Below are 23,135 nucleotides of genomic sequence, written 5' to 3'. Positions count from 1 at the left end.
TGCATGCCTTGCGTCTGCCTGGCACCATGTGGCGAGTTCCCCGGCTAGTGTCTTGGGGTGGGAGTGGAGACCACCTGTGGCTTTTCGGCACCGTCTTCCGAGGTCCCCAGTAAGTGCAAGGCCACACAGAAGACTAGTCACTTGCTGGAGTGGAAACACGGGTCCACACACGTGCCATCCAGATCCGTGTGTGGAGTCACCCAGAGTGCCCGGGGGAGGGGTTCTCCGGTAGGGTCCCGGTGGGCACGGGAGGAGTGGACGTGCGGCATGGCGTGTGCGTGCTGCACGCCTGCCGGGGTGAGGCGGCCTCGTGGCTCAGGGGTGGGAGCCTCCCTGTGCTTCCTCAGACCTTGTTATGCGCCTGCAGGTGCTCCGGGCCAAGCCGTGGTTTGAGGACCCCCCCAGGCCTGTGGAGCTGGAAGGGCTGGCGGCCTGCGAGGGAGCGTACGCCCACAAGTACAGCACCCTGAGCCCACTGGGCAGTGGCGCCTTTGGCTTCGTGTGGACCGCAGTGGACAGGGAGCAGAACAAGGAGGTACTCTGCACGCAGCCCGCCCTGTCCTGAAAACCCGGGCTTGGGACAAGGAGGGGTCCGGGCCTGGCTTGTGGGCACTTCCCTGGAGACAAGCCTGTCCAGTCAGACTCCCAGCTCTCGGGAGCTGCGTGTTGAGACCCCCCTCTGCCTCTCCCATCCCCTCCTCCTGAGCACAGGGCCTGTGCCACTCTGCAGCCGCCCACGTGGTGTGCTGGCATCTCCCGGCCACCAGCACGCCCAGGGGGAGAAGTTCCCACCAGACAAGATCTATGTTGACTTTAGCTTTTGTTTGCTGTGGGGTTGGGGTCCGGTTGTCTCAGCACTGTTCATTGAAAAGAGGCCTCTCGGGGCCAACGTCGTGTCATAGCGTGTAAAGCTGTGCCTGCCTCCCATAGGGCGCTGGTTTGAGTCCTGGCTGCACCGCTTCCGGTCCAGCTCCCTGCTAATGCGCCTGGGAAAGCAGGAGATGATGGCCCAAGTGCTTGGGCCCCTGCACCCGCGTGGGAGACCAGAAGCTCCTGGCTTCAGCTTGGCCTAGCACTGGCTGTCATAGCCATTTAGGGAGTAAACCAACAGATGGAAGATCTCTCTGTGTATCACTCTCCCTTCTCTGTCTGTAACTCTGCCTTTCAAATACATACATACATATATATATATATATATATATATATATATATATATATATAGATCTATATTTTACAAAGGAGACTTTCCCCACTGTGGTTTTGGCAGCCTTGGCTAAGTTCGCTGCCCACAGGTGTGTGGGTTTCCTGGGCCCAGCCCTCTGTCCCATTGGTCTGTGTTCCTGTCCTCAAGCCAGCACCAGATCAATGTGCTTATTGCAGCTTTGAGTAACTTACAAAGCCAAAAAATATTAGTCCTCTGCCTCTGTTTTTCTTTTTCAAGATTGTTTTGACTTTTTCAAGCTGTGTGTGTGTGTGTTTGTTTTTTTTTTTTAACTATTTTACATTTCCATAAGAAATACCAGAATCTGTTTCCACACTTCTTGGATCGGTGACTCAGCCTGGGGAGTATCACTGTCTTAACAGTGTCTCTTCTGATCTATGAACACAGGATGTCTTTCCATTTATTTATTTATTTTTAAAAGGTTTACTTATTTATTTGAAAGGCAGAGTTAGAGAGAGAGGTGGAGAGACACACACAAAGAGAGACAGAGATCTTCCATCTGCTGGTCCACTCCTCAAATGAGTACAATGGCTGGAGCTGGGCCAACCTGAAGCCAGGAGCTTCTTCTGGGTCTCCCACGTGGGTGCAGGGGCCTAAGGACTTGGGCCATCTTCTACTGCTTTCCCAGGCCACAGTAGAGAGCTGGATCAGAAGTGGAGCGGCTGGGGCTCAAACAGGCGCCCATAGGGGATGCTGGCGCTGCAGGCGGCTTTACCTGCTACGTCACAGCGCCAGCTCCATTCTAGCATTATCTTGAAGCAAAAATGTGACCTTTTTTTTTTTTTTCCCTTCTGGATTGTTTTTATGTTTTTTTTTTTTTAATTAATTTATTTGACAGAGTTAGACAGTGAGAGAGAGAGACAGAGAGAAAGGTCTTCCTTCTGTTGGTTCACCCTGCAAATGGCCACTACAGCCTGAACTATGCCGATCTGAAGCCAGGAGCCAGGTGCTTCCTCCTGGTCTCCCATGTGGGTGCAGGGGCCCAAGCACTTGGGCCATCCTCCACTGCCTTCCTGGGCCACAGCAGAGAGCTGGACTGGAAGAGAAGCAGCCGGGACTAGAACCGGCGCCCATATGGGATGCCAGCACCACAGGCGGAGGATTAACCAAGTGAGCCACAGCGCTGGCCCCTGTTTTTCTATCTTTGTACTTCAAACATGTTACCAGGTTGGGGAGTGGGTGTTTAGCCTAGCAGCTGATACACCTCCATCCCACATCACAGGGCCTGGGTTTGGCTCCAGGCTCAAGCTCCTGGCCCCAGTTCCTCAAGGAACTGAGTTCCTGCCGGCCATCTGGGAGTCCTGGCTTAAGTTTCCAGCTCCTGGCTTCAACCTGGGCTCAACTTTGGCCACGGTGGACATTTGGGGAGTGGATCTGGGGGTGGGAGCTGTCTCTTTGTCTGCCTCTCAAATAAACTTCAGCCTTTTTTTTTTTTTTACTAGGATGTGTGTGTGTGTGTGTGTGTGTGGCCAGCCCACCCCTGCGGCCACTCAGTAGCAGCGTCCTCCTGGGAACCAGGAGATTGTCCAGGGATCTGCAGTTTTCTTTGTTGAGTGGCGTCTTTTTTCTGTTACGCTCTGTAACTGGCTATCATTTTCTGTTAGCACACTTTTTCTCATATTCATCTGTCTCTATCATTGCTCCTGTACTCTCCAGTTAGCCTCAGAATCAAGGTTGGAGACACTCATAAGAATGGTGGCTTCTCCTTTTCTGGTTGTCCGGCTCCTTGCTGTTCTGGGTCAGGATCTCCGGTGCTTGCCTGATACCTTGGTGTGGCCCGGGAGTGTTCCTGGGAGCACCTGCTCCCAGGCTCCCTGCTCCCCCTGGTTGCTCCCTAGTGCTGTCCAGTGTCTGGAACCGTGTTTCCCGGGGGCAGCTGCCGTCCTGCTGTCTCCTTGGGCTGCAGGAGTTTTTCGCCTTCCTCCTTCTGCATCCCGGGCACCGAGGAGCTGCACCAGGTCCCTGTCTGCGCCGTGAGACGCGAGACGATGGAGTCCCAGCTGTGTCTTCCCTCCGTTCCCCTCGCAGGTGGTGGTGAAATTCATTAAGAAGGAGAAGGTCTTGGAGGATTGTTGGATCGAGGACCCCAAACTCGGAAGAGTGACTCTGGAGATTGCCATTCTGTCCCAGCTGGAGCACGCCAACATCATTAAGGTGGACAGTCCTGCCCCGGGTGCCCTGCCACGCACCTGTCAGCTTGTAGCCACCCCTGCGGCCTGGGACGTGTTTCAGCAGGGCTGGACGTGGCTTTCCCTTTGCAGGTGCTGGATGTGTTTGAAAACCAGGGGTTTTTCCAGCTCGTGATGGAGAAGCATGGCTCCGGCCTGGACCTCTTCGCCTTCATCGACCACCACCCCAGCCTGGACGAGCCCCTGGCAAGCTACATCTTCCGACAGGTGAGGGCGACGGAGCGGCCGGGGTGGGGGCCCTGCCGCTGAGCGCGGGACCAAGCTCTGTTTTCTCTGGGAGCCGGCGCTGACCTTGCTTTGGGATTTTACGGAATCAGATAGATACTTTGAAAAGAAAAAATTTTTGAATATTTTTTAAAAAAGATATTATTGGTTTATCTAAGAGGTAGAGATACAGAGGGAAAGACAGAGAAAGGCCTTCCATCTTCTGGTTCACTCCCCAAGTGGCTGCAACAGCCGGATCTGGGCCGATCCAAAGCTTCTTTTGGGTCTCCCATGCCCAAGCACCTGAGCCATCGTCTACTGCTTTCCCATGTACATAAGCAGGGAGCCGGATCGGAAGTGCAGCAGCTGGCACATGAGCCAGTGCCCATATGGGATGCTGACACTGCAGGCCAGGGCTTTAACCAGCTGCACCACAGCGCTGGCCCCCAAAAGAGAATTTTTTGGTTGAAGTAGAGAAAGTAAGCTTGGGGAGCAGGAGGAAGCTGGATGTGGCCCAGGACTGGTCAGGGAAGTGTGCTAACGGCTAGGGTTTGTGAGAAGAGATGCAGGCTGTGCCCCAGTCACAGACAGCCCGAGGCCACCGCCAGCCAGGGCTCCTTGAGGAAGTCGGTAGGCGTCTGAGCGGATGGGGGAGAGGCGTGACCGGCTCTGTTGGCCCAGGCTGCCCACCTGTTTGTGGTCGGTCCCTGGGGACTGAGTAGCTCTCAGTGGGTCTTCCATGTTCAACTTCATGTGTGGATCCTGACTGATCCGCGTGTATCTGAGCGTGCATGCACACGGACAGGAACCCAGTGTGTGCATGGCGAGGGATGTGTACACGTGTGTGTGTGTACACGCCTATATATACATACTCACTAAATGTGAGTTAATGGGGCTTAGTTAGCCTGCTGTTAGCTATTACTTCTGATTCAATAGAATTCCCTGTAAACAGAAGCTTGTCTCTAAGCAGGGAGTGGTTGGTTCGCTGATTGGCACATGGGTGTCCTGATTACGATGCGGGCAGACGTGTGTGGCCTTACTGGCTCCTCAGTCGAACCTGACTGGAAGGCAGCTGTTGCTGACCTCTGCCCTGGGGAGGCAGAGCAGAGTCGAGGAGCACTCTCAGTTTTGTTTTTTAAGATTTATTTATTTATTTGAAAGGCAGAGGAACAGAAGGGAGACAGAGAGAGAGAGAGAGATCCATTGGTTCGCTTACTAAATGGCCACAACAGCCAGGGCTGGGCCAGGTAGAAATCAGGACATCAGTGCTCCAAGCACTTGGACCACCTTCCCCTACCTTCCCGGATGTCAGCAGGGAACTGGATAGGAGGTGGAGCAGCTGGGACTGGAACCAGCCCTCTGGTGTGGGAAGCGGTCACAGGCAGCTGCTTAGCCTGCTGTGTCCCAGTGCCGGCCCCCGGCTGGACTCCTCTTTGGTGTCGCCGAGGTGCGCACAGGCTGATGCCCATACTGCTCTGCACAGGGCTGCTCAGTCCTGGAGTGGGGGTCCCTGCTGCAGCTCTGCCTGAGCTCGGGGCACTTCCTACGGACACATCTGCTCCGTGGCCCATCTGCCTGTGTCTTCCTGAAGGCTGTGGTACAACCAGTGGGTTCTACCTGTGGCAAACAGCGTGGAAGCCAGGTGCTCACCGCGCTGCCTCACGGCTCCTGTCGCCTCCTCTCTTCAGTAGCTGGGATTCCCTTCCCTCCTTCCTTCTCTGAGTCATTTCTTTATTTGAAAGGCAGAGAGAGAGAGAGAGGGAGAGGGAGGGAGGGAGGGAGGGAGAGAGTTCTTCTTCCATCCGCTCCCCAAACAGTAGGGCGCTGGATTGGGAGTGGAGCAGCCAGGACTACACTGCGCTCTCGCGTGGTGCCGGGCTCACAGCGGCTGCTCAGCCTGCTGTGCCAGCACGCTGCCCTGGGGCTGCTTTCCGGCCCACTCCCTCGGTAGTGTTTGCTCTCCGTGTGCGTCTGACTCGGGTTGCCGTGTTGCTAAGTCCCCTGTGGCCCCGGTGCAGCTGGTGTCCGCGGTGGGTTACCTGCGCTCCAAGAGCATCCTCCACCGTGACATCAAGGACGAGAACATCGTGATCGCCGAGGACTTCACCATCAAGCTGATCGACTTCGGCTCAGCCGCCTACCTGGAGAGGGGCAAGCTGTTTTACACGTTCTGTGGAACGATCGAGTACTGCGCGCCCGAAGTGCTCATGGGGAATCCGTACGTATCAGCCACGGCACCTTGGGACAGGAGTGTTGAATGACAAGGGATACTGTTCTGGAAGATGAGTAGGCGGACAGGCAGGCCAAGTGAGATGGTCCAGGGAAGCTGGGCGGTGGGTACCGGTTTCCTTCTGTTATGTCCTTGACTTTTGCATATGTTTGGAGTTTTATATAAGAAAAATTGATGCTGGTGTTGTGCCGTAGTAGGCTAAGCCTCAACCTGTGGTACCGGCATCCCATATGGGCACTGGTTCCAGTCCTGGCTGCTCCGCTTCTGATGCAGCTCTCTGCTATGGCCGGGAAAGCTGTAGAAGATGGCCCAAATCTTTGGGCCCCTGCACCCACATGGGAGACCTGGAAGAAGCTCCAGGCTGCTGGCTTCAGACCGGCCCAACTCTAGCCATTGTGACCATCTGGGGAGTGAACCAGCGGATGGAAGACCTCTCTCTCTCTCTCTCTCTCTCTCTCTCTCTGTAACTCTGCCTCTCAAATAAAAAAATAAAATCTTAAACAAAATTAAGAAATGATAAAAGATAAAAAGAAGAGTCTCAAAATTTGGGCCTCCTCAAAGAAGTGAGCAAGATTCTTCTTTTTTAAGGCTTACTTACTTTTTTTTTTTTTAAAGATTACTTTATGTATGTATGTATGTATGTATGTATTTGAAAGGCAGAATTACAGAGAGGCAGGGGCAAAGAGAAAGGTCTTCCAGCCACTGTTTCACTCCCCAAATGGCCACAACGGCTGGAGCTGCGCTGATCCGGAGCCAGGAGCTTCTTCTGGGTCTCCCACGCGGGTTCAGGGGCACAAGCACTTGGGCCATCTTCTACTGCTTTCCCAGGCCATAGCAGAGAGCTGGATCGGAAGTGGAGCAGCCGCGACTTGAACCGGTGCCCATATGGGATGCCGGCACTGCAGGCGGCGGCTTTACCTGCTATGCCACAACACCAGCCCCACTTGTTATTTTCATTTTTATTTAATCATCTGAGAGACACAGAGACAGAGAGGGAGAGAGAAATACAGAGTTCCCGTCTGCTGGCTCACTGCAAAACTCCCGTGGTGGCTGCGGCTGGGCCAGGCTGCAGCCGGGAGTTGGAACTCAAGCCAGGTCTCCCCGTGGGTGGCAGGGACCCAGGCGCTTGAGTTACTGCTGCCTCCCAGGAAGCTGGAGCCAGGAGCTGGAGCCAAGTCTTGAAGCCAGGCACTCCGACGTGGGACGCCAGCTTAATTGCGAGACCAAACACTTGCCACAGGGTTATTCATTTTGACGTCAGGAATAATAATCTGTTTCAATAAAATCTTGTGCTGGCTGCACAAGAAATGAAGCACCAAGGAAACAGTGAATGCAGACGGAGGGTCCGTGTTAAAGATGGAACCCTCGGCAGAGGGGCTGGGCGTGCACGGCGGGGACAAGGGCACCCTGGCTGGCCGCTCCCCTCCTCCCTGAGCTTGTCTCTGCCAAGGGGGGCCTGTGCCTTACCTTGGGGGCCTCAGGAGAGGACAGGAAGCAGAAGGGAGAAGATTGTCCCACAGCGTCTGCAGGGCCCAGTGGAAGCTGTCCGTCTGCCATCTCATCCGTGTGCACGCCAAGCATGTCTTCCTGGGTGAGACAGGCCAGGAGTCCGATGGAGTGCAGAGACCCTGTCTCTGTGACGGACCGCACGGCCAGGGGGACAGCTGTGAGACCCTCCCCTGCCCATCACAGCAGCACCTGCTCCTGCTTCGCTCGTCCTGTGCGCGGGCTGCCTGGGTCCCTCGGACCTGCTCAGAGCTGGGTTAGGCACCACTGCCTGAGTCGGAGCCTCTGCTTTGGCCGCCGCTTCCCTGCGCTGCCTTCAGGCTTGGCGGAGATCCTCAGCATCGGGAGAAGTGACCGGGCCTGCCCTCAGGGTCAGCTCAGGCTGGGCTGTGGCTCAGGGTCGGGAGGCAGAGGCTCCACGCACACCAAGTCCCTGGCCACTGTAGTCCTTTCCACGCCAGGCAGCGTTTGGCCTTCCTGGGTGGCCAGGCCCTTGGTGTCCGCAGCAAGCATGGAGAGCGCACAGACAGGCCCTTCCTCTCCCGTGGTGTTCAGAGCCAGGAACCCTGGGAGACGTCAAAGGGGGTGGTCTCGGAAGGGTCCCAGGTCTAATCAGAAATGTGCTCTCCTCCCCTGCAGCTACCGAGGGCCCGAGCTGGAGATGTGGTCTCTGGGGGTCACGCTGTACACGCTGATCTTCGAGGAGAACCCCTTCTGTGAGCTGGAGGAGACCATGGAGGCGGCCATACACCCCCCGTACCTGGTGTCCCAGGGTGAGCCGAGTTGTTAGCTACCCCCGCTCTGCCCCTTGTTGCTGCTCCTCCAGTGCCTTCATCTGCACACAGAAATGGTTGTGGCTTTAAAACACCTGACGACTTTATTGTTAGCGTCGCCTTTGGATCCTCACAGCCTCTTGTGGGAAGCAGAGGTCAGCCTCGGTGGGCCACACGCATCCCAGGGGTGGGTGGGTGGAGGTTCATGGGAAGGCTCATGGGGAGGCACGGGCGCCAGCTGGGTGGTGTGACGGGAGCTGTGCACCAGTAGGGAGGTGCAGGCTCAGCGGGCACAGCTGTCCCTCCCGGCCTGGCTAGGTGACGAGCGTCACACGACGCAGTCTGTGTGGGTTCTAGGTTTAGGTTAGAAGCCTCTCCCTTCGCTGTGGCTGCCATGGGCTGGGTGTCCACAGCTGGATGCATTGCTCTCTGGAGGTCAGAGCAAGGAGCCGGCAGGTGGTCACGAGGAGGCCTTTGTTCCTGGCCTGCAGGTGGTCACTTCCCACTCTCCTCATCCCTCCGTGGGCCCCGCCCACACCCTCAGGGTCAGTGCTGAACACAGCTGCCATTGTTGCTGGACTTCTGGGTTCCTGGGATTCCGGCTCTGTAGCATCTGCTCCATCCCCAAAGGCTGGGCCAGGGCCTCACAAGGCTCACAGGACAGCCAGGCTCCATTGTCCAAGGAAATGGACCCAAATCCAGCTCAAGCCTGGGGGCTCTTCTGACTTTCCATGGCGACCAACGTGGGGATGCCCGCCTGCTCACCCCGGGGGATCGCAGCTCTGCACAGCCGGGGCCCTGAGGGGAGACCCCGCTTAGGGAGCTCCATGCCGGCTGGGGCTGCACACTCCAGCTCTCGTTACAGAGGCCTCCAGCTGCCCTGTAGCCTCCTCCGGGGCCAGGCGGGCTGGGCCACCTCCCACCCCCTCGGAGGCTCTGTGAGGGGAGGGCTGTGGGAGCATCTCTGCTCAGCCCCACCTGACCCGCAGTCCTTGCTCCGTGTCCCCAGAGCTCATGCACCTCGTGTCGGGGCTGCTGCAGCCTGCCCCTCAGCAGCGCACTACCTTGGAGAAGCTGGCGACAGACCCGTGGGTGACACAGCCCGTGAACCTCGCTGACTACACTTGGGAAGAAGTGTGTCGCATAAACAAGCCAGGTGAGGGGCTGCTGGCCTTCGCGCTCCCTGTGTGACTGCTGGAATGAGGTGGTGCCTAGACTGCCTCACTGGCTCAGGGCCTGTGGCTGACCTGTCCCCTGTGGCTCTGGGCTTGGTTCAGTGCCACAGCCTCTGGACACCTAGAAGGAAGGCGAGTGCCCGCCAAGCCTGTAGGTGGGGAGGGGGCTCTTGTTTGAGGAGGCAGCTGGTGGTGGTCATACCTGACCGAGGCCTGGGGCCTGGGGCCCCATGGCCCTTCAGACAAGGGTCCTGGGCACGTGTCGGAACTGCTTCTGGGTGCAGTGCCGGTGGCTCTGGGCGCGGCGTGTGTTTCCAGAGTTGCGGGTGGGTTTGTGAAGTCTTCTGTTCTGGGATTGCTTCTGGTGAGACCCAGGATATCTCAGAACCACATGACATGGCGCCCTCTTCTCTCCCCAGAAAACGGAGTCCTGTTGCCTGCGAGTCTTGGGGGCCAGAGCCTGGGCGAGGCAGGACCAGGGACCCCTGCCCCAGGGGAGGCTTCCAGCGGCCAGTGTGCTGTGGGGACCCCTCCCCGCTGAACGACCCTACCTCGCCCACCACTCCGCTGTACTCCACTCAGAAAGTCCCAGGCCCCTTTCCTCCAGAGAGAAATTCTCAAGAACGTGAGAATTTTAGGATAATTACCTTCCAAATGTTTGTGTGCAAGTTTGATGGCTGCTAGAACTACATTTTTTTAAAAGATGTATAAAATAGACTTGGAATTCATGTTTTTCACAACCTTGAGAAAACATTCTGGTGTTCAATTATTTTATAGGATTTAAAAGGGCTTTTGACTTGTGAACTTGGCTTCCGCTTTTGTGCATATGCACATATTTTGTTTCCACTGATTGCACAGGCTCATGTGAGCAACAGACGTGTGGCACGGGGAGGGTTGGTGAGCCAGATGGCCAGGCGATTTCATTATTTCCTTGAACAGTTTCCAAACGGATGCAGCTTGTGTTGAACACCCACCTGGCCCGGACTGTGGCTGGCAGGCTTTGCTCCTGTGGGTGCCCCACTGGTCAAAGCTAAAGAGAAGCCCAGAGCTGCAGGCTGGGGCTCTCTCCCACATGCCCTCTGAGGAGACGGGGAGCACTGGTGTTCTGCACGCACAGCCTGTCTCTAGGATGCCTGCACCCTGCACACCCCACAGCCAGCACTCCCCACTCTATGTCTGCCCAGTCACGGCATCACTGCTCACTGTGTGCTGAGTCACTGCATCACCATTCACACTGTGCTGAGTCATTGTACCACTGCTCCCACTGTGTGCTGAGTCATTGTAACACTGCTCCCACTGTGTGCTGAGTCACTGCATCACTGCTCCCAGTGTGTCTGAGTCGTTGCTTCACTCTTCACACTGTGCTGAGTCACTGCTTCACTGCTCCCAGTGTGTGCTGTCACTGGATCACTGCTCACACTGTGCTGAGTCACTGTATCCCTGCTCACACTGTGCTAAGTCACTGCATCACTGCTCACAGTATGCTGAGTCACTGAATCACCGCTCCCAGTGTGCTGAGTCACTGAATCACCGCTCACACTGCTGAGTCACTGCTTCACTGCTCCCAGTGTGTGCTGTCACTGGATCACTGCTCACACTGTGCTGAGTCACTGTATCCCTGCTCACACTGTGCTGAGTCACTGCATCACTGCTCACAGTGTGCTGAGTCACTGCATCACTGCTCACAGTGTGCTGAGTCACTGAATCACCACTCACACTGCTGAGTCATTGTAACACTGCTCGCACTGTGTGCTGAGTCATTGTAACACTGCTCGCACTGTGTGCTGAGTCATTGTAACACTGCTCCCACTGTGTGCTGAGTCACTGTAACACTGCTCCCACTGTGTGCTGAGTCACTGTAACACTGCTCCCACTGTGTGCTGAGTCACTGCATCCCCGCTCCCAGTGTGCTGAGTCACTGAATCACCACTCACACTGCTGAGTCACTGCTTCACTGCTCCCAGTGTGTGCTGTCACTGCATCACTGCTCACACTGTGCTGAGTCACTGAATCACCGCTCCCAGTGTGCTGAGTCACTGAATCACCACTCAACTGCTGAGTCACTGCGTCACCGCTCACCCTCAGCTGCTGCCCACCCAGCTTGGGCTCCTGTCGGCCCCCTCCCATGCAGAGCCAGCTTCTGTTTAGCATCTGTTAGAAGGGAAGCGGTGGCTCGAAATGAGGAGGAAACTTCCTGGGACAGCAGGACAAAAACCAATACCCCCTTCCCTCATTCCACTGAGAGCTGCTCAGTGTGGTGCGGGGCCCGAGCCTGGGGCCTGTGTAGGACCTTGGACCACAGCTGCTGGTGGTGGAACACTGCTGTGCCCTTTGGAAAATGCTGCCCGAGTCTGCCTGCCTCCAGTGCCTGTATGTATGTGTATGTGTTTGGGTGCTTGTGTGTATGTGTCTATGGTGTATGTGTGAGGGTATGTAGGTTCATATGTGTATATGTGTATGCAAAGGTATGTGGGTTTACATGTGTCTGTATGTGTGAAGGTATGTGGGTTCATTGTGTATGTGGGTTCATTGTGTGTGAGGGTATGTGGGTTCATGTGTGTGTGTGTGAGGGAATGGGGTTCATATGTGTGTATGTGTGAAGGTATGGGGTTTGTGGGGGGTATGTGGTTCATGTGTGTGTATGTGTATATGTGTGAGGGTATGTGGGTATGTGTGTATATGTGTGAGGGTATGTGCTTCATGTATGTGTATGTGTATATGTGTGAGGGTATGTGGTTTTGTGTGTGTGTGTGTGTGAGGGTATGGGTTCATGTGTATGTGTGAGGGTATGGGTTCATGTGTGTATGTGTGAGGGTATGGGTTCATGTGTATATTTGTGTTAGGGTATGGGTTCATGTGTGTATATGTGTGAGGGTATGGGTTCATGTGTACATGTGTGAGGGTAGGGGTTCATGTGTGTACATGTGTGAGGGTATGGGTTCATGTCTGTATTCGTGTGAAGGTATGGGGTTCATGTGTACATGTGTGAGGCTATGGGGTTCATGTGTATGTGTGAAGGTATGGGTTCATGTGTGTACATGTGTGAGGGTAGGGGTTCATGTGTGTACATGTGTGAGGGTAGGTTCATGTGTATGTGTGAGGGTATGGGTTCATGTGTGTATGTGTGAAGGTATGGGGTTCATGTGTGTACATGTGTGAGGGTAGGGGTTCATGTGTGTACATGTGTGAGGCTATGGGGTTCATGTATATGTGTGAGGGTATGGGTTCATGTGTGTACATGTGTGAGGGTAGGGGTTCATGTGTATATGTGTGAGGGTATGGGGTTCATGTGTATGTGTGAAGGTATGGGGTTCATGTCTGTATTCGTGTGAAGGTATCGGGTTCATATGTACATGTGTGAGGCTATGGGTTCATGTGTATGTGTGAAGGTATGGGTTCATGTGTATGTGTGAGGGTAGGGGTTCATGTGTGTACATGTGTGAGGCTATGGGGTTCATGTGTATGTGTGAGGGTAGGGGTTCATGTGTGTATGTGTGAGGGTATGAGTTCATGTGTATATTTGTGTGAGGGTATGGGTTCATGTGTGTATGTGTGAGGGTATGGGTTCATGTGTGTATGTGTGAGGGTATGGGTTCATGTGTGTACATGTGTGAGGGTAGGGGTTCATGTGTGTATGTGTGAGGGTATGGGGTTCATGTGTATGTATGAGGGTATGGGGTTCATGTGTGTACCTGTGTGAGGGTAGGTTCATGTGTGTATGTGTGAAGGTATGGGGTTCATGTGTGTACATGTGTGAGGGTAGGGGTTCATGTGTGTACATGTGTGAGGCTATGGGGTTCATGTATATGTGTGAGGGTAGGGGTTCATGTGTATATTTGTGTGAGGGTAGGGGTTCATGTGTGTATGTGTGAGGGTATGGGTTCATGTGTGTATGTGTGAGGGTATGGGTTCATGTGTGTACATGTGTGAGGGTAGGGGTTCATGTGTGTATGTGTGAGGGTATGAGTTCATGTGTATATTTGTGTGAGGGTATGGGTTCATGTGTGTATGTGTGAGGGTATGGGTTCATGTGTGTATGTGTGAGGGTATGGGTTCATGTGTGTACATGTGTGAGGGTAGGGGTTCATGTGTGTATGTGTGAGGGTATGGGGTTCATGTGTATGTATGAGGGTATGGGGTTCATGTGTGTACCTGTGTGAGGGTAGGTTCATGTGTGTATGTGTGAAGGTATGGGGTTCATGTGTGTACATGTGTGAGGGTAGGGGTTCATGTGTGTACATGTGTGAGGCTATGGGGTTCATGTATATGTGTGAGGGTAGGGGTTCATGTGTATATTTGTGTGAGGGTATGGGTTCATGTGTGTATGTGTGAGGGTATGGGTTCATGTGTGTATGTGTGAGGGTAGGGGTTCATGTGTGTACATGTGTGAGGGTAGGGGTTCATGTGTGTATGTGTGAGGGTATGGGGTTCATGTGTATGTGTGAGGGTAGGGGTTCATGTGTATATGTGTGAGGGTATGGGGTTCATGTGTATGTATGAGGGTATGGGGTTCATGTGTGTACCTGTGTGAGGGTAGGTTCATGTGTGTACATGTGTGAGGCTGTGGGTTCATGTGTGGGCCGGGGCCGCCCTCCCACAGCTACATGGGGCGGCAGGATCGTGAAGTGTGCAGTAACCGTGAGCTAACAGGCCTGAGCGCGGCAGGGAGCATGGCTCGGGCGCTCCGCCCACGTGGCCGAGCAGGCGCAGGCCCGCTCCGCCGGAGGAAGCCGCGCAGGCGCCCACCCTCAGCCGTGGTCGCCGCAGCCACGGGGCGCGGGTGCTGGCCGCTGCGGGTCTTCAGTTCTGGGCCTTTCTTAGCAGATCCTCGGATGTGCCGGGCGCGGGCCCGGGGCCGGCTGCTGCCCTCTGGACCGGCCTTCGCCACCCGCAGCCGCCAGGGCTGTGCGGCGCGCTCCCGCGTGACGAGGCCCAGGCCGGCCCCGCTCGGCTCCCGGCCCCACGGGCTGGGCTCGGCGGCGGAACCCGCGGCGGGCGGAACCCCCGGCGGGCGGCCCCGCGCGGCGCCGGGACCGGAGGGCGGAAGTGACGGACCGGGGGCGGCCGCTTCCGGCGCTGGGGCGCTGCGGGCTCGGCGGGATGGCGGCGCTCGGCCGGAAGGCGCGTGAGGTGCGTGAGGGCCGCCGAGTGCGTGGGTCAGTCGTCCTGGCAGGCCAGGCCTGGCCCGGGGCGCAGAGCCTGCCCGTGGGGTGGGGTCCCCGGGTGCTTTGGCGTCGGCCCGCCCCGCGCGCTGTTTGCCCAGGCCTGGGCCCCGCGTGCTGCGGGTCGTGGTCTTGTGGTGACGCCGGGGCGCAGTCGACGCTGCTCGGCCTCTGTCTTGCAGGTCCTGGCCTGGCGCCGCCTGCCGCCCCCCGCCGGGCTGCGGAGACGGAGCGCGGCCTCCCGCGGAGGCGGCCGTGAGGAGCCGTGCGGCGCGGGGCCCGGGGGCAGGACGGACGCGGAGCCCTCGCCGCTGGACAGGGCCACCGGCTGCCTCCGGGACATGGGTTTCGCGGAGGCCCAGGTTCGCGAGCTGCTCGGCGTTCGGCCAGGGGCCAGCCCGCAGCAGCTGCTGGACGTGGTCTCGGAGTTCGTGCTCCTGGGCGTGGCCCCAGAGCCCGTGTGCGTGGCCCTGAAGAAAAGCCCGCAGCTGCTGACACTGCCTGTGCCGCACGTGAGGAAGCGCGCCGCCTACCTGCGGAGGCTCGGGCTGGCGGAAGGTACCGGCGGTGGCGGCGGAGGGAGAGGCGGCGGCGGGGAGGAGTGCCCGCGGCGCTCCGGGGGAGGCCGGGGTGCGCGTGTGCGTGCGTGCGTGGGAGCGAGTGAGTGTCAGGAATGTGCCAGCGAGCGTGTGTGAGCGAGTGAGAATGAGTGTGAGTGAGCCAGTGTGAGTGTGTGAGTGTGAGCGAGTGACGGGGCAGAGGCAGAATGGCAAGGCCGGGGCCCTGTCCTCTTGGCTCACTGTAGGGTCTCTGGTGTGCGCTTAGGAGGCCTCCTGTGGTGCTGCCCCCACAGTCTCCGTGCCTTGCCCGAGTGTGATGTGAAGCCTTGTGGAGACGGAGTCCAGCCGAGCGCTGACACGGTGGCCCGGCCTCCCCAGCTCTGCAGGGCAAGGTCGCTCGGGGCTCCAGGATCTCTGGGGGCTTCTGGAGGCAGGAGCTGAACCCCCTCCCACTTGCAGCACAGGAGTTCCACTGCTGTTTCTTTTCTGGGTTGACAGATTTGGGTTTAGGGGATAAGGTGGTTGGGACCGCCAAGATGGCTTCGGGCCTCCTCCAGGAGAGGAGCAGAAGGAAGCAACAGATCACCTCTTAAAGTGCATTCTGGGGCCGGCGCTGTGGCACAGCGGGTAAAGCCGCCGCCTGCAGTGCCGGCATCCCACATGGGTGCCAGTTCGAGTCCCGGCTGCTCCACTTCCGATCCAGCTCTCTGCTGTGGCCTGGGAAAGCAGTAGAAGATGGCCCAAGTCCTTGAGCCCCTGCACCCACGTGGGAGACCCGGAGGAAGCTCCTGGCTCCTGGCTTCGGATTGGTGCAGCTCTGGCCATTGCAGTCATTTGGGGAGTGAACCAGTGGATGGAAGACCTCTCTCTCTCTTTCTCTCTTTCTCTCTCTCTCTCTCTGGCTCTGGCTCTCTCTGGCTCTACCTCTCCCTGTAACTCTTTCAAAAAAAAGGTGCATTCTGGACTCGGCACATTGTGCGCCACGGTTGCCAATCAGCAAACCAAGAGCCGCCTGACCTGCCGAGGTCGGTCCCCAGGCGGCACAGGCGTCCGCTGGGCAAGCTTTCATTCTTGTCAGTCAGGTGGTCTTCAGCTTCGAGGCGTGCCCAGTGTGTGGGAGCGTCCTAGCCGACGTGCGGCCAATCAGCAAACCAAGAGCTGCCTGACCTGCCGAGGTCGGTCCCCAGGCGGCACAGGCGTCCGCTGGGCAAGCTTTCATTCTTGTCAGTCAGGTGGTCTTCAGCTTCGAGGCGTGCCCAGTGTGTGGGAGCGTCCTAGCCGACGTGCGGCCAATCAGCAAACCAAGAGCTGCCTGACCTGCCGAGGTCGGTCCCCAGGCGGCACAGGCGTCCGCTGGGCAAGCTTTCATTCTTGTCAGTCAGGTGGTCTTCAGCTTCGAGGCGTGCCCAGTGTGTGGGAGCGTCCTAGCCGATGTGCGGCTTCAGTGCGATTGTTAGCAGGGCCTCTCTCACCCAGAGTGCCCAGGTCTGGATAAGACACCGTCACCGTGATGAGAAGGACGCTGGTGTTGGTGGGTGTGCGTGGTATTTGTTCTCCTTGCTGTTCTCACCGTTGCTACCGTGAAGTTCAGGCTCCCAGGGCTCCAGTGAAAGCACCCAGAGCCGCGCCCAGGGGAGGCCGGGCTCCCACCTCACTGATGTTTCCCCGAAGTCCCTGTGAGAAGTGGCAGAGGAGGCCCAGAACCGGGAGCTGGTGCCTTCCAGATGGGGCCCAGGAAGAGGCCGGGACACGGGAGAGGAGGGCTGTGTCGTCTCCGTGTTGCTTCCAGGAAGAGAAGAATGCAGCGGGCCCTTGTTCTGTAGGAGAGGATCCTCTTTTTTTTTTTTTTTTTTTTTTTAATTTATTTGTTTACTTGAAGGTCAGAGTTACAGAGAGGCAGAGAGAGAGAGGTCTTCCATCCGCTGGTTCACTCTCCAGATGTCCACAACAGCTGGAGCTGTGCCAATCCGAAGCCAGGAGCCAGGAGCTTCCTTAGGATCTCCCGTATGGGTGCAGGGGCCCAAGGACTTGGGCCAACTTCCACTGCTTTCCCAGGCCACAGCAGAGAGCTGGATCGGAAGTGGAGCAGCCAGGACATGAATCGGCACCCATGTGGGATGCCGGCACTGTAGGCGGCGGCTTTACCTGCTGTGCCACAGCATCGGCCCCCCTTGTTTGTTTTTGAAAAGCTGACTTAATGCCGGTGCAGCTAGCCTCTGGGTTGCTGGAATATTCTGAAATCAAGTGCCTGCCTGTTTACCTTCTCCAGGGAAGCTAAAGCGGGTGCTCCACTGTTGCCCTGAAGTCTTCACCATGCACCAGCAGCACGTGGAGGGCGTCGTCGGCGTCCTCAAGGGGAAGTGCCTTTTCACGGCAGAGCAGGTCACTGAGATTTTACACAGGTGCCCCCAAGTTCTTCGGGAGGACCCTGGTGACTTGGAGTACAAGTTCCAGGTGAGAGTGCCTGCGAGGGTGGCAATGGGACGTTTATCTGGTTGTTCAGATGCAGGAAGGGTCAGCTCTGGGTTTGGAGCCTCGGGCATCGTGCATTCGAGTGGGCGGGGACAGAGCTTACACTGTCTGGTTGTTACCACTTCATCCAGGTCACCCATTCTGCTGTGGTTCTGACATTAGTAATGAAAGACCCAGTTCCATTCTCAGAGTCCAAGTGGGAGTTCCACATGGAACAGGCAATTCTGACAGAGAAAACCTTTATATTTTTGGAATGTATTTTGCATTTTTTTTTTTTTAATTTTAAAAAGATTTACTTATTTATGTGAAAGAGTTACACAGAGAGAAGAGAGAGAGAGAGAGAGAAAAGTCTTTCATCCACTGGTTCACTCCCCAATTGGCCACAATGGCCGGAGCTGTGCTGATACAAAGCCAGGAGCTTATTCCAGGTCTCCCACGTGGGTGCAGGGGCCCAAGGACCTGGGCCATCTTCTACTGCTTTTGCAGGCCATAGCAGAGCTGGATTGGAAGAGAAGCAGCCAGGACTCGAACCGGCACCCTTATGAGATGCTGGCACTGCAGGCTGGGGCTTTAAGCTGCTGTGCCACAGCACCGGCCCCGTGCATGTTGATTTTGAAAGAGTAGTTGTGATGGTTGTCCTGCTTAGTAACAACTGTGGCAACTTGGGTGTATTGCCTAGATGTTTAATGAAAGTTTTCGCTATTGTTTCCATACTCAAAATTTTCCTTCCTATGTGAAGAAGAATATAGAAGAAGATAATTTATCCCTTCTGCCTCTTTATTTCCTCCTATGTTTCCTTTTTTTTTTTTTTTTTAATATTTTATTAATTTATTTGAAAGGCAGAGTTAGAGAGAGAGAGATCGTCCATCCAGTGGTTCACTCTCCAGATGGCTGCAATGGCCGGAGCTGGGCTGGTTCAAAGCCAGGAGCCAGGAGCTTCTTCCAGGTCTCCCACTCAGGTGCAGGAGCCTAAGGACTTAGGCCATCTTCCGCTGCTTTCCCAGGCCATAGCAGAGAACTGGATTGGAAGTGGAGCAGCTGGGACTTGAACCAGCGCACATATGGGATGTCGCCACTGTGGGCCTTGGGAAGCACAGCTGTCACCATCAGTGTTGCAGAGCGACTGCTGTGGTACTTTGCAGTCCTTTCTGAGTGCTCTTGGGGACAATGGGAGTTGACTGTGGGGTGGAGTGACGGGTTTTTCCAGTCTATCTGGGATTCTAAGTGTGTCTGTGTTTTCAGTATGCGTATTTTAGGATGGGCATTAAGCACCTGGACATAGTGCGGAGTGATTTCCTGCAGTACTCAGTGACGAAGATCAAACAGAGACACACGTACCTGGAGCGCCTCGGACGCTACCAAGCCCCGGACAAAAAGGGACAGACGCAGATCCCTAACCCTTTACTCAAGGACGTCCTCAGGGTTTCAGAAGCCGAGTTTTTGGCCAGGACGGCCTGTTCTTCTGCTGAGGAGTTTGAGGTTTTTAAGAAACTCTTGGCTCGGGAGGAGGAGGAGGACTCTGAGAGTGGTGACGAGGACGGAGACGAGGGGGAGGGGGAGGAGGGGGAGCAGCAGCGGTGAAGGGAGGAGTGGAGTGAGAGGGCCCAGGGAGCTAGAAGAACGTTCTCCTTTCCCACGAGCGTTTCCACTCAGATCGTGTCTGGTGTTTTTCACCCAGAGCTGACCTTTGATGGGAAATGCTACAGATCCCCCGAGAAGTAGGTCAGACGTGGCAGGTCGAGGGAGGACCCATTGCACCATAAAGACTGATTCCGGGGCCGGCACTGTGGTGCAGTAGGTTAATCCTCCACCTGCAGTGCCAGCATCCCATATGGGTGCCGGTTTGAGTCCTGGCTGCTCCACTTTCGATCCAGTTCTCTGCTATGGCCTGGGAAAGCACTGGAAGGTGGCCCAAGTGCATGGGCCCCTGCACCCACGTGGGAGACCTGGAAGAAGCTCCTGGCTCCTGGCTTTAAATTGGCCCAACTCCGGCCTTTGCGGCCATCTGGGGAGTGAACCAGCAGCGGATGCGTTTTCTCTGCCTCTCCCTCTCTCTGTAACTCTACCTCTCAAACAAATAAATATATTTTAAAAAAAAAGTGGGATGCATTTTTAATTTTAAGTAAATAAATGAATAAATAAAGACTAATTCTGCTGTTGAACCCCAGGGGACTGATGCAGTGTGGTCTTGGTTCTTATCTGTTGTGTGTGTGTGATTGTTCCATGGGCTGGAGGGGGCATTCCTTCTGATTAAGGCCAACTTTCCACTTGCTTCTAGTGATAAGTTAAAGAAAGCAGTGTGAGGGTTAGTACATCACAGCACTTTATTTTATGAAAAAAGTAGCAGGTTTTTCCACTGAAATACTCGATATTTTAATCCAAAGTTATCTTACTGCTCCAGGTGGCGATGGGTGTGCCAGAGTGTGAGGTCAGAGGTCAGCCTGGCGTACAGGTGGACTTTGCAGGCACAGCCCGGCACTTTCCTTTGTTCTGGTGAGGAACAGGCCCTTCCTGCCGAAGCTAACTGGTGCCAACTCCTGGCCAGGGGTCACCTCCAGGCCTGAGGCGTCTAGAGTGTGTGGCCTGGGGAGCTGTCCGTGCGTGCGCTCCCCAGCTGTGTTAGGGAAAGGCTCTGAGGAGCAGGGATCAGGCTACAGGGCCGGTCCAGGTTTTGTTCCAGGGAGCACTGCACAATACCCCTGGTGTGGGCCTCACCTTAGGGAACCCAGCAGGTAGGAGGAGCAGTGGACAGTGTGGGGAATGGGGAAGGAGGAGGGTGAGGCGGGCCTGGGTGGTCTCTGAGGTAGAGGCCTGGCTGGGGCTCTGATGGTGTGAGTCCTAGAGGACTGGCGCCTCCTAGAATGTGCTAGCCACCCTCACCCAGGGTAGGACTGGCGCCTCCTAGAATGTGCTAGCCACCCTCACCCAGGGTAGGACTGGCGCCTCCTGGAATGTGCTAGCCACCCTCACCCAGGGTAGGACTGGCGCCTCCTGGAATGTGCTAGCCACCCTCACCCAGGGTAGGACTGGCGCCTCCTGGAATGTGCTAGCCACCCTCACCCAGGGTAGGACTGGCGCCTCCTGGAATGTGCTAGCCACCCTCACCCAGGGTAGGACTGGCGCCTCCTGGAATGTGCTAGCCACCCTCACCCAGGGTGCTGCCCCTGGGAGGAGGCTGCAGAAGTGTCTGGCAGCATCTTAGTAACTGCGTGGAGCAGGTGTGGCTCTGTTTCACGTGGACAGTCCAGGGGCATCTGGTTGTCCTGAGCCTGGGTGGAGGGGGCAGGCTGCTCCTGTTTAGTGAGTAGTCAGGGCTGTGGGGAGGGCCCAGCCAAGTGCTCTCAGGCTTGGTCGGCCACGAATGTGACAGTGACAGGTGACTGTCAGAGCAGCTGTGTGTTCAGGAGGCTTCTTCCCTGTGCCCTAGGAGCCTCAGGAGGGCTGAGCTGGAGTCTGAGGCTGGCAGTAGCACCGGGGTGCAGGGTCTTGTGAAGGCGCCAAGTGGCTGCTAAGGAAAGAACCCTCCCCAGAGTTGGCATCAGTGGCAGGAGCTTGCCAGCGGGAGGCGCTGGTGCCCAGGGAAGGTGCAGGAAGTTGGCTGACCCCGGACAGGGCCATGTGCCATGGAGGAGAGGGAGGGAGGTCTTTGCTTCTTTCCTGGCCATGGGCAAAGCCGAAAGCGAAAACACAGTTGGTGCCGGTTGTCTGCATGGGAGCATCGCTTCCTGTAGGCTCCAGGAGCCATGCCTGTGCCCAGCCTGGGACGGAGTCGGCTCCTGGGACTGTTCTTGATGAGGTGCTTGGTTCACTCCAGCTGTGGTCAGCGACTCAGGACATGGACACAGCTGTTCTGCCGCGCGTCGTCTTGCATGGAATCTCCCTGGGGGTTCGAGTAGTCAGGAAGACTGCAGAGGGGCTGGGTCCCCTCGCGTCAAGTCCCCTTTCTGATACCTACTTGTAGGAGACCTGAGGACACGGCCACCCGGTGCCACGCCGAGGACTCGGCAGATCATCTCTCATTGGGACAGAGGCCTCTAAGCTCCAAGGGGACCTGTCAGCGTCGGCCAGTGGCCATCCATGTGGTAGTGGGAAGTCCACTGTGCACTCCCAGTGATGGCTCTGGTCTCGTGGTGGGCACGTGAGTGCGGTGGCTCAGACACACAGCGAAAGGTCCTGGAGCCACGGCCGAGTCGGCACAGCACTCTGCTCACCCTGCATGTGAGACCCTGCAGAGCTCCGCCTGCGGCTCGCGGGGCTCCAGCCTGGGAGCCCCTGGGGCTCAGCAGACTGGAAATGATGTTCTCTCTGAAGATGGCAAATTGCATAATACACAGACGTACGCACACAGAATTTTAATAAAAATAGTCTAAAATATACTCTAACTCTTCAGGAAATGCTGGTATAGGAGCAGAGGGGGGAGGGCCCTCTCGGGCCAGGAGTGACCCTGAGCAGGGTCGGGGGCACGCAGGGTCTCGAGTCCCAGCGTCACCACTCAGGTGCTCAGCTGCTGCTTGTCACCTGTGGGGAGAAGCTGGGGCTGCTCAGGGCCAGGGCTGGATTGCAGGTGCCATGACAGGTGCAGATGTCAGGAGGAACTGCAGCAGTGCCCGAGCCGCGGGCTGCAGGACCTGCCCGTGACCCCCGTGCTCACCTCTGCCATGTTCGCCTTGGACGGCGGAGCCCTTGCTGCTTTGTGGCCTCCACTCTCTAAGCAGGGGTCTTGATGGCGTTTTTCTGTGAAACCCAGGGGTCTTTGGTCCTTGGAGACTTGTCCTCACGCAGCTTCCTCTGTGTGAGCCTGAGGCTGGGGTTCTCGGAGAGCAAAGCCTCGCTCGTAGTGGCCCAGAGTGTCACTGGGTCATGGCCGCACGTGTGCGGGACTCGTCCATGGCCGTGTCCACGCCGCGGAAGCAGAGTTGGGCCATTACACAGAGACCATCTGGTCTGCAGATGGCCAGCCCTCCACAGAGAAGATGCTAAGATGTCTACTTTCTCCATTTCCACTTCGGCAGCGTTGTGGTCTGCATGGCCGGTGCAGGCCTGTAGAGTAGTCAGCGTTGGTTGTAGAGGGGAACGCGGCGGGTGAGGCTCTCTCTGCCCCTCCCACAGTCCTGCTTGGGATCTGGGTGGTTGGGTTTCGGAGGGTGGGGCCTCTGTGCTGGAATCTGAGCAGCGCCAGTCAGCCAGCAGGCTCACTGACCCGCCGGACGCTCACGGGCGCAGACCGCACCCTGGAGAGCCAGAGCTGCATCCTGTGCACCACGGGACTCGGGGACAGCCGGCCTGCAGGAGTCCCCAGGTGCACTGTGCAGCTGCGAGCCTGGCCGTCTTCCTGAGATGTGCAAGGAGGGGCCTCCCAGGGGACTCACTCCAGCTGGGCCTGTCTCAAGGGCATCTTTTTGATCCAGTTTTTAGACCCCATCTTCCTGGGCTTTAGAAACCTGGAGGTTGGTGGAGCGACGAGAACATCCGAGTCCTTGGAAGGAAAACAAAGCAAAGCTAAGGGCATGACAGCCACACCCCCTGCTCTGTGACAGCCGCACCCATGCTCTGTGACAGCCACACCCCCTCTGTTCCCGCTCTGCCTCCTGTCTCTCTCCCGGGACCTGTCAGTGTGGCTCCAGCAAGTGCCCTGATTCTCC

General features: G+C 56.7%; 3 protein-coding genes across 5 annotated transcripts in view; 2 read left to right on the top strand and 1 right to left on the bottom strand.

Annotated features, from left to right (window-relative positions):
• The window catches only part of PASK (PAS domain containing serine/threonine kinase), a 39,998-nt gene extending 29,891 nt beyond the window's left edge, over nt 1-10,107 (top strand). For 2 of the 3 annotated variants that reach the window (XM_062194181.1, XM_062194171.1), the window contains exons 12-18: nt 368-535; nt 3,251-3,376; nt 3,484-3,618; nt 5,634-5,833; nt 7,991-8,124; nt 9,134-9,280; nt 9,719-10,106. In XM_062194181.1, coding sequence (XP_062050165.1) covers nt 368-535; nt 3,251-3,376; nt 3,484-3,618; nt 5,634-5,833; nt 7,991-8,124; nt 9,134-9,280; nt 9,719-9,840 — 1,032 coding nt within the window. In that variant the 3' untranslated portion in view covers nt 9,841-10,106. Of the gene's footprint in view, nt 1-367; nt 536-3,250; nt 3,377-3,483; nt 3,619-5,633; nt 5,834-7,990; nt 8,125-9,133; nt 9,281-9,718 lie in introns of all 3 variants that reach the window. The other variant, XM_062194189.1, reaches the window with a different exon arrangement.
• Nucleotides 10,108-14,389: 4,282 nt separating this feature from the next.
• Nucleotides 14,390-19,588, top strand: MTERF4 (mitochondrial transcription termination factor 4). The gene is made up of 4 exons (XM_062194144.1): nt 14,390-14,429; nt 14,644-15,019; nt 17,291-17,475; nt 18,736-19,588. Exons 1-4 carry the CDS (start codon nt 14,400-14,402, stop codon nt 19,072-19,074), a joined length of 930 nt encoding a protein of 309 aa, XP_062050128.1. The 5' UTR covers nt 14,390-14,399; the 3' UTR covers nt 19,075-19,588.
• Nucleotides 19,589-19,799: 211 nt separating this feature from the next.
• The window catches only part of SNED1 (sushi, nidogen and EGF like domains 1), a 74,837-nt gene continuing 71,501 nt past the window's right edge, over nt 19,800-23,135 (bottom strand). The window contains exon 32 of the mRNA XM_062194158.1: nt 19,800-22,969. The gene's annotated coding sequence lies outside the window, so the exon portion shown is untranslated. The remainder of the gene's footprint in view (nt 22,970-23,135) is intronic.

The sequence above is a fragment of the Lepus europaeus genome, chromosome 1 (assembly GCF_033115175.1).
Source record: "Lepus europaeus isolate LE1 chromosome 1, mLepTim1.pri, whole genome shotgun sequence".
NCBI classification, from domain to species: domain Eukaryota; kingdom Metazoa; phylum Chordata; class Mammalia; order Lagomorpha; family Leporidae; genus Lepus; species Lepus europaeus.
This window is presented reverse-complemented; position numbering and strand designations above follow the sequence as displayed.

Coding starts and splice junctions, on each gene's coding strand:
- MTERF4 (XM_062194144.1), top strand. CDS start 14,400: ATGGCGGCGCTCGGCCGGAAGGCGCGTGAG. Junction 14,430..14,643: donor TCGGCCGGAAGGCGCGTGAG/GTGCGTGAGGGC, acceptor TCTGTCTTGCAG/GTCCTGGCCTGGCGCCGCCT. Junction 17,476..18,735: donor ACTTGGAGTACAAGTTCCAG/GTGAGAGTGCCT, acceptor CTGTGTTTTCAG/TATGCGTATTTTAGGATGGG.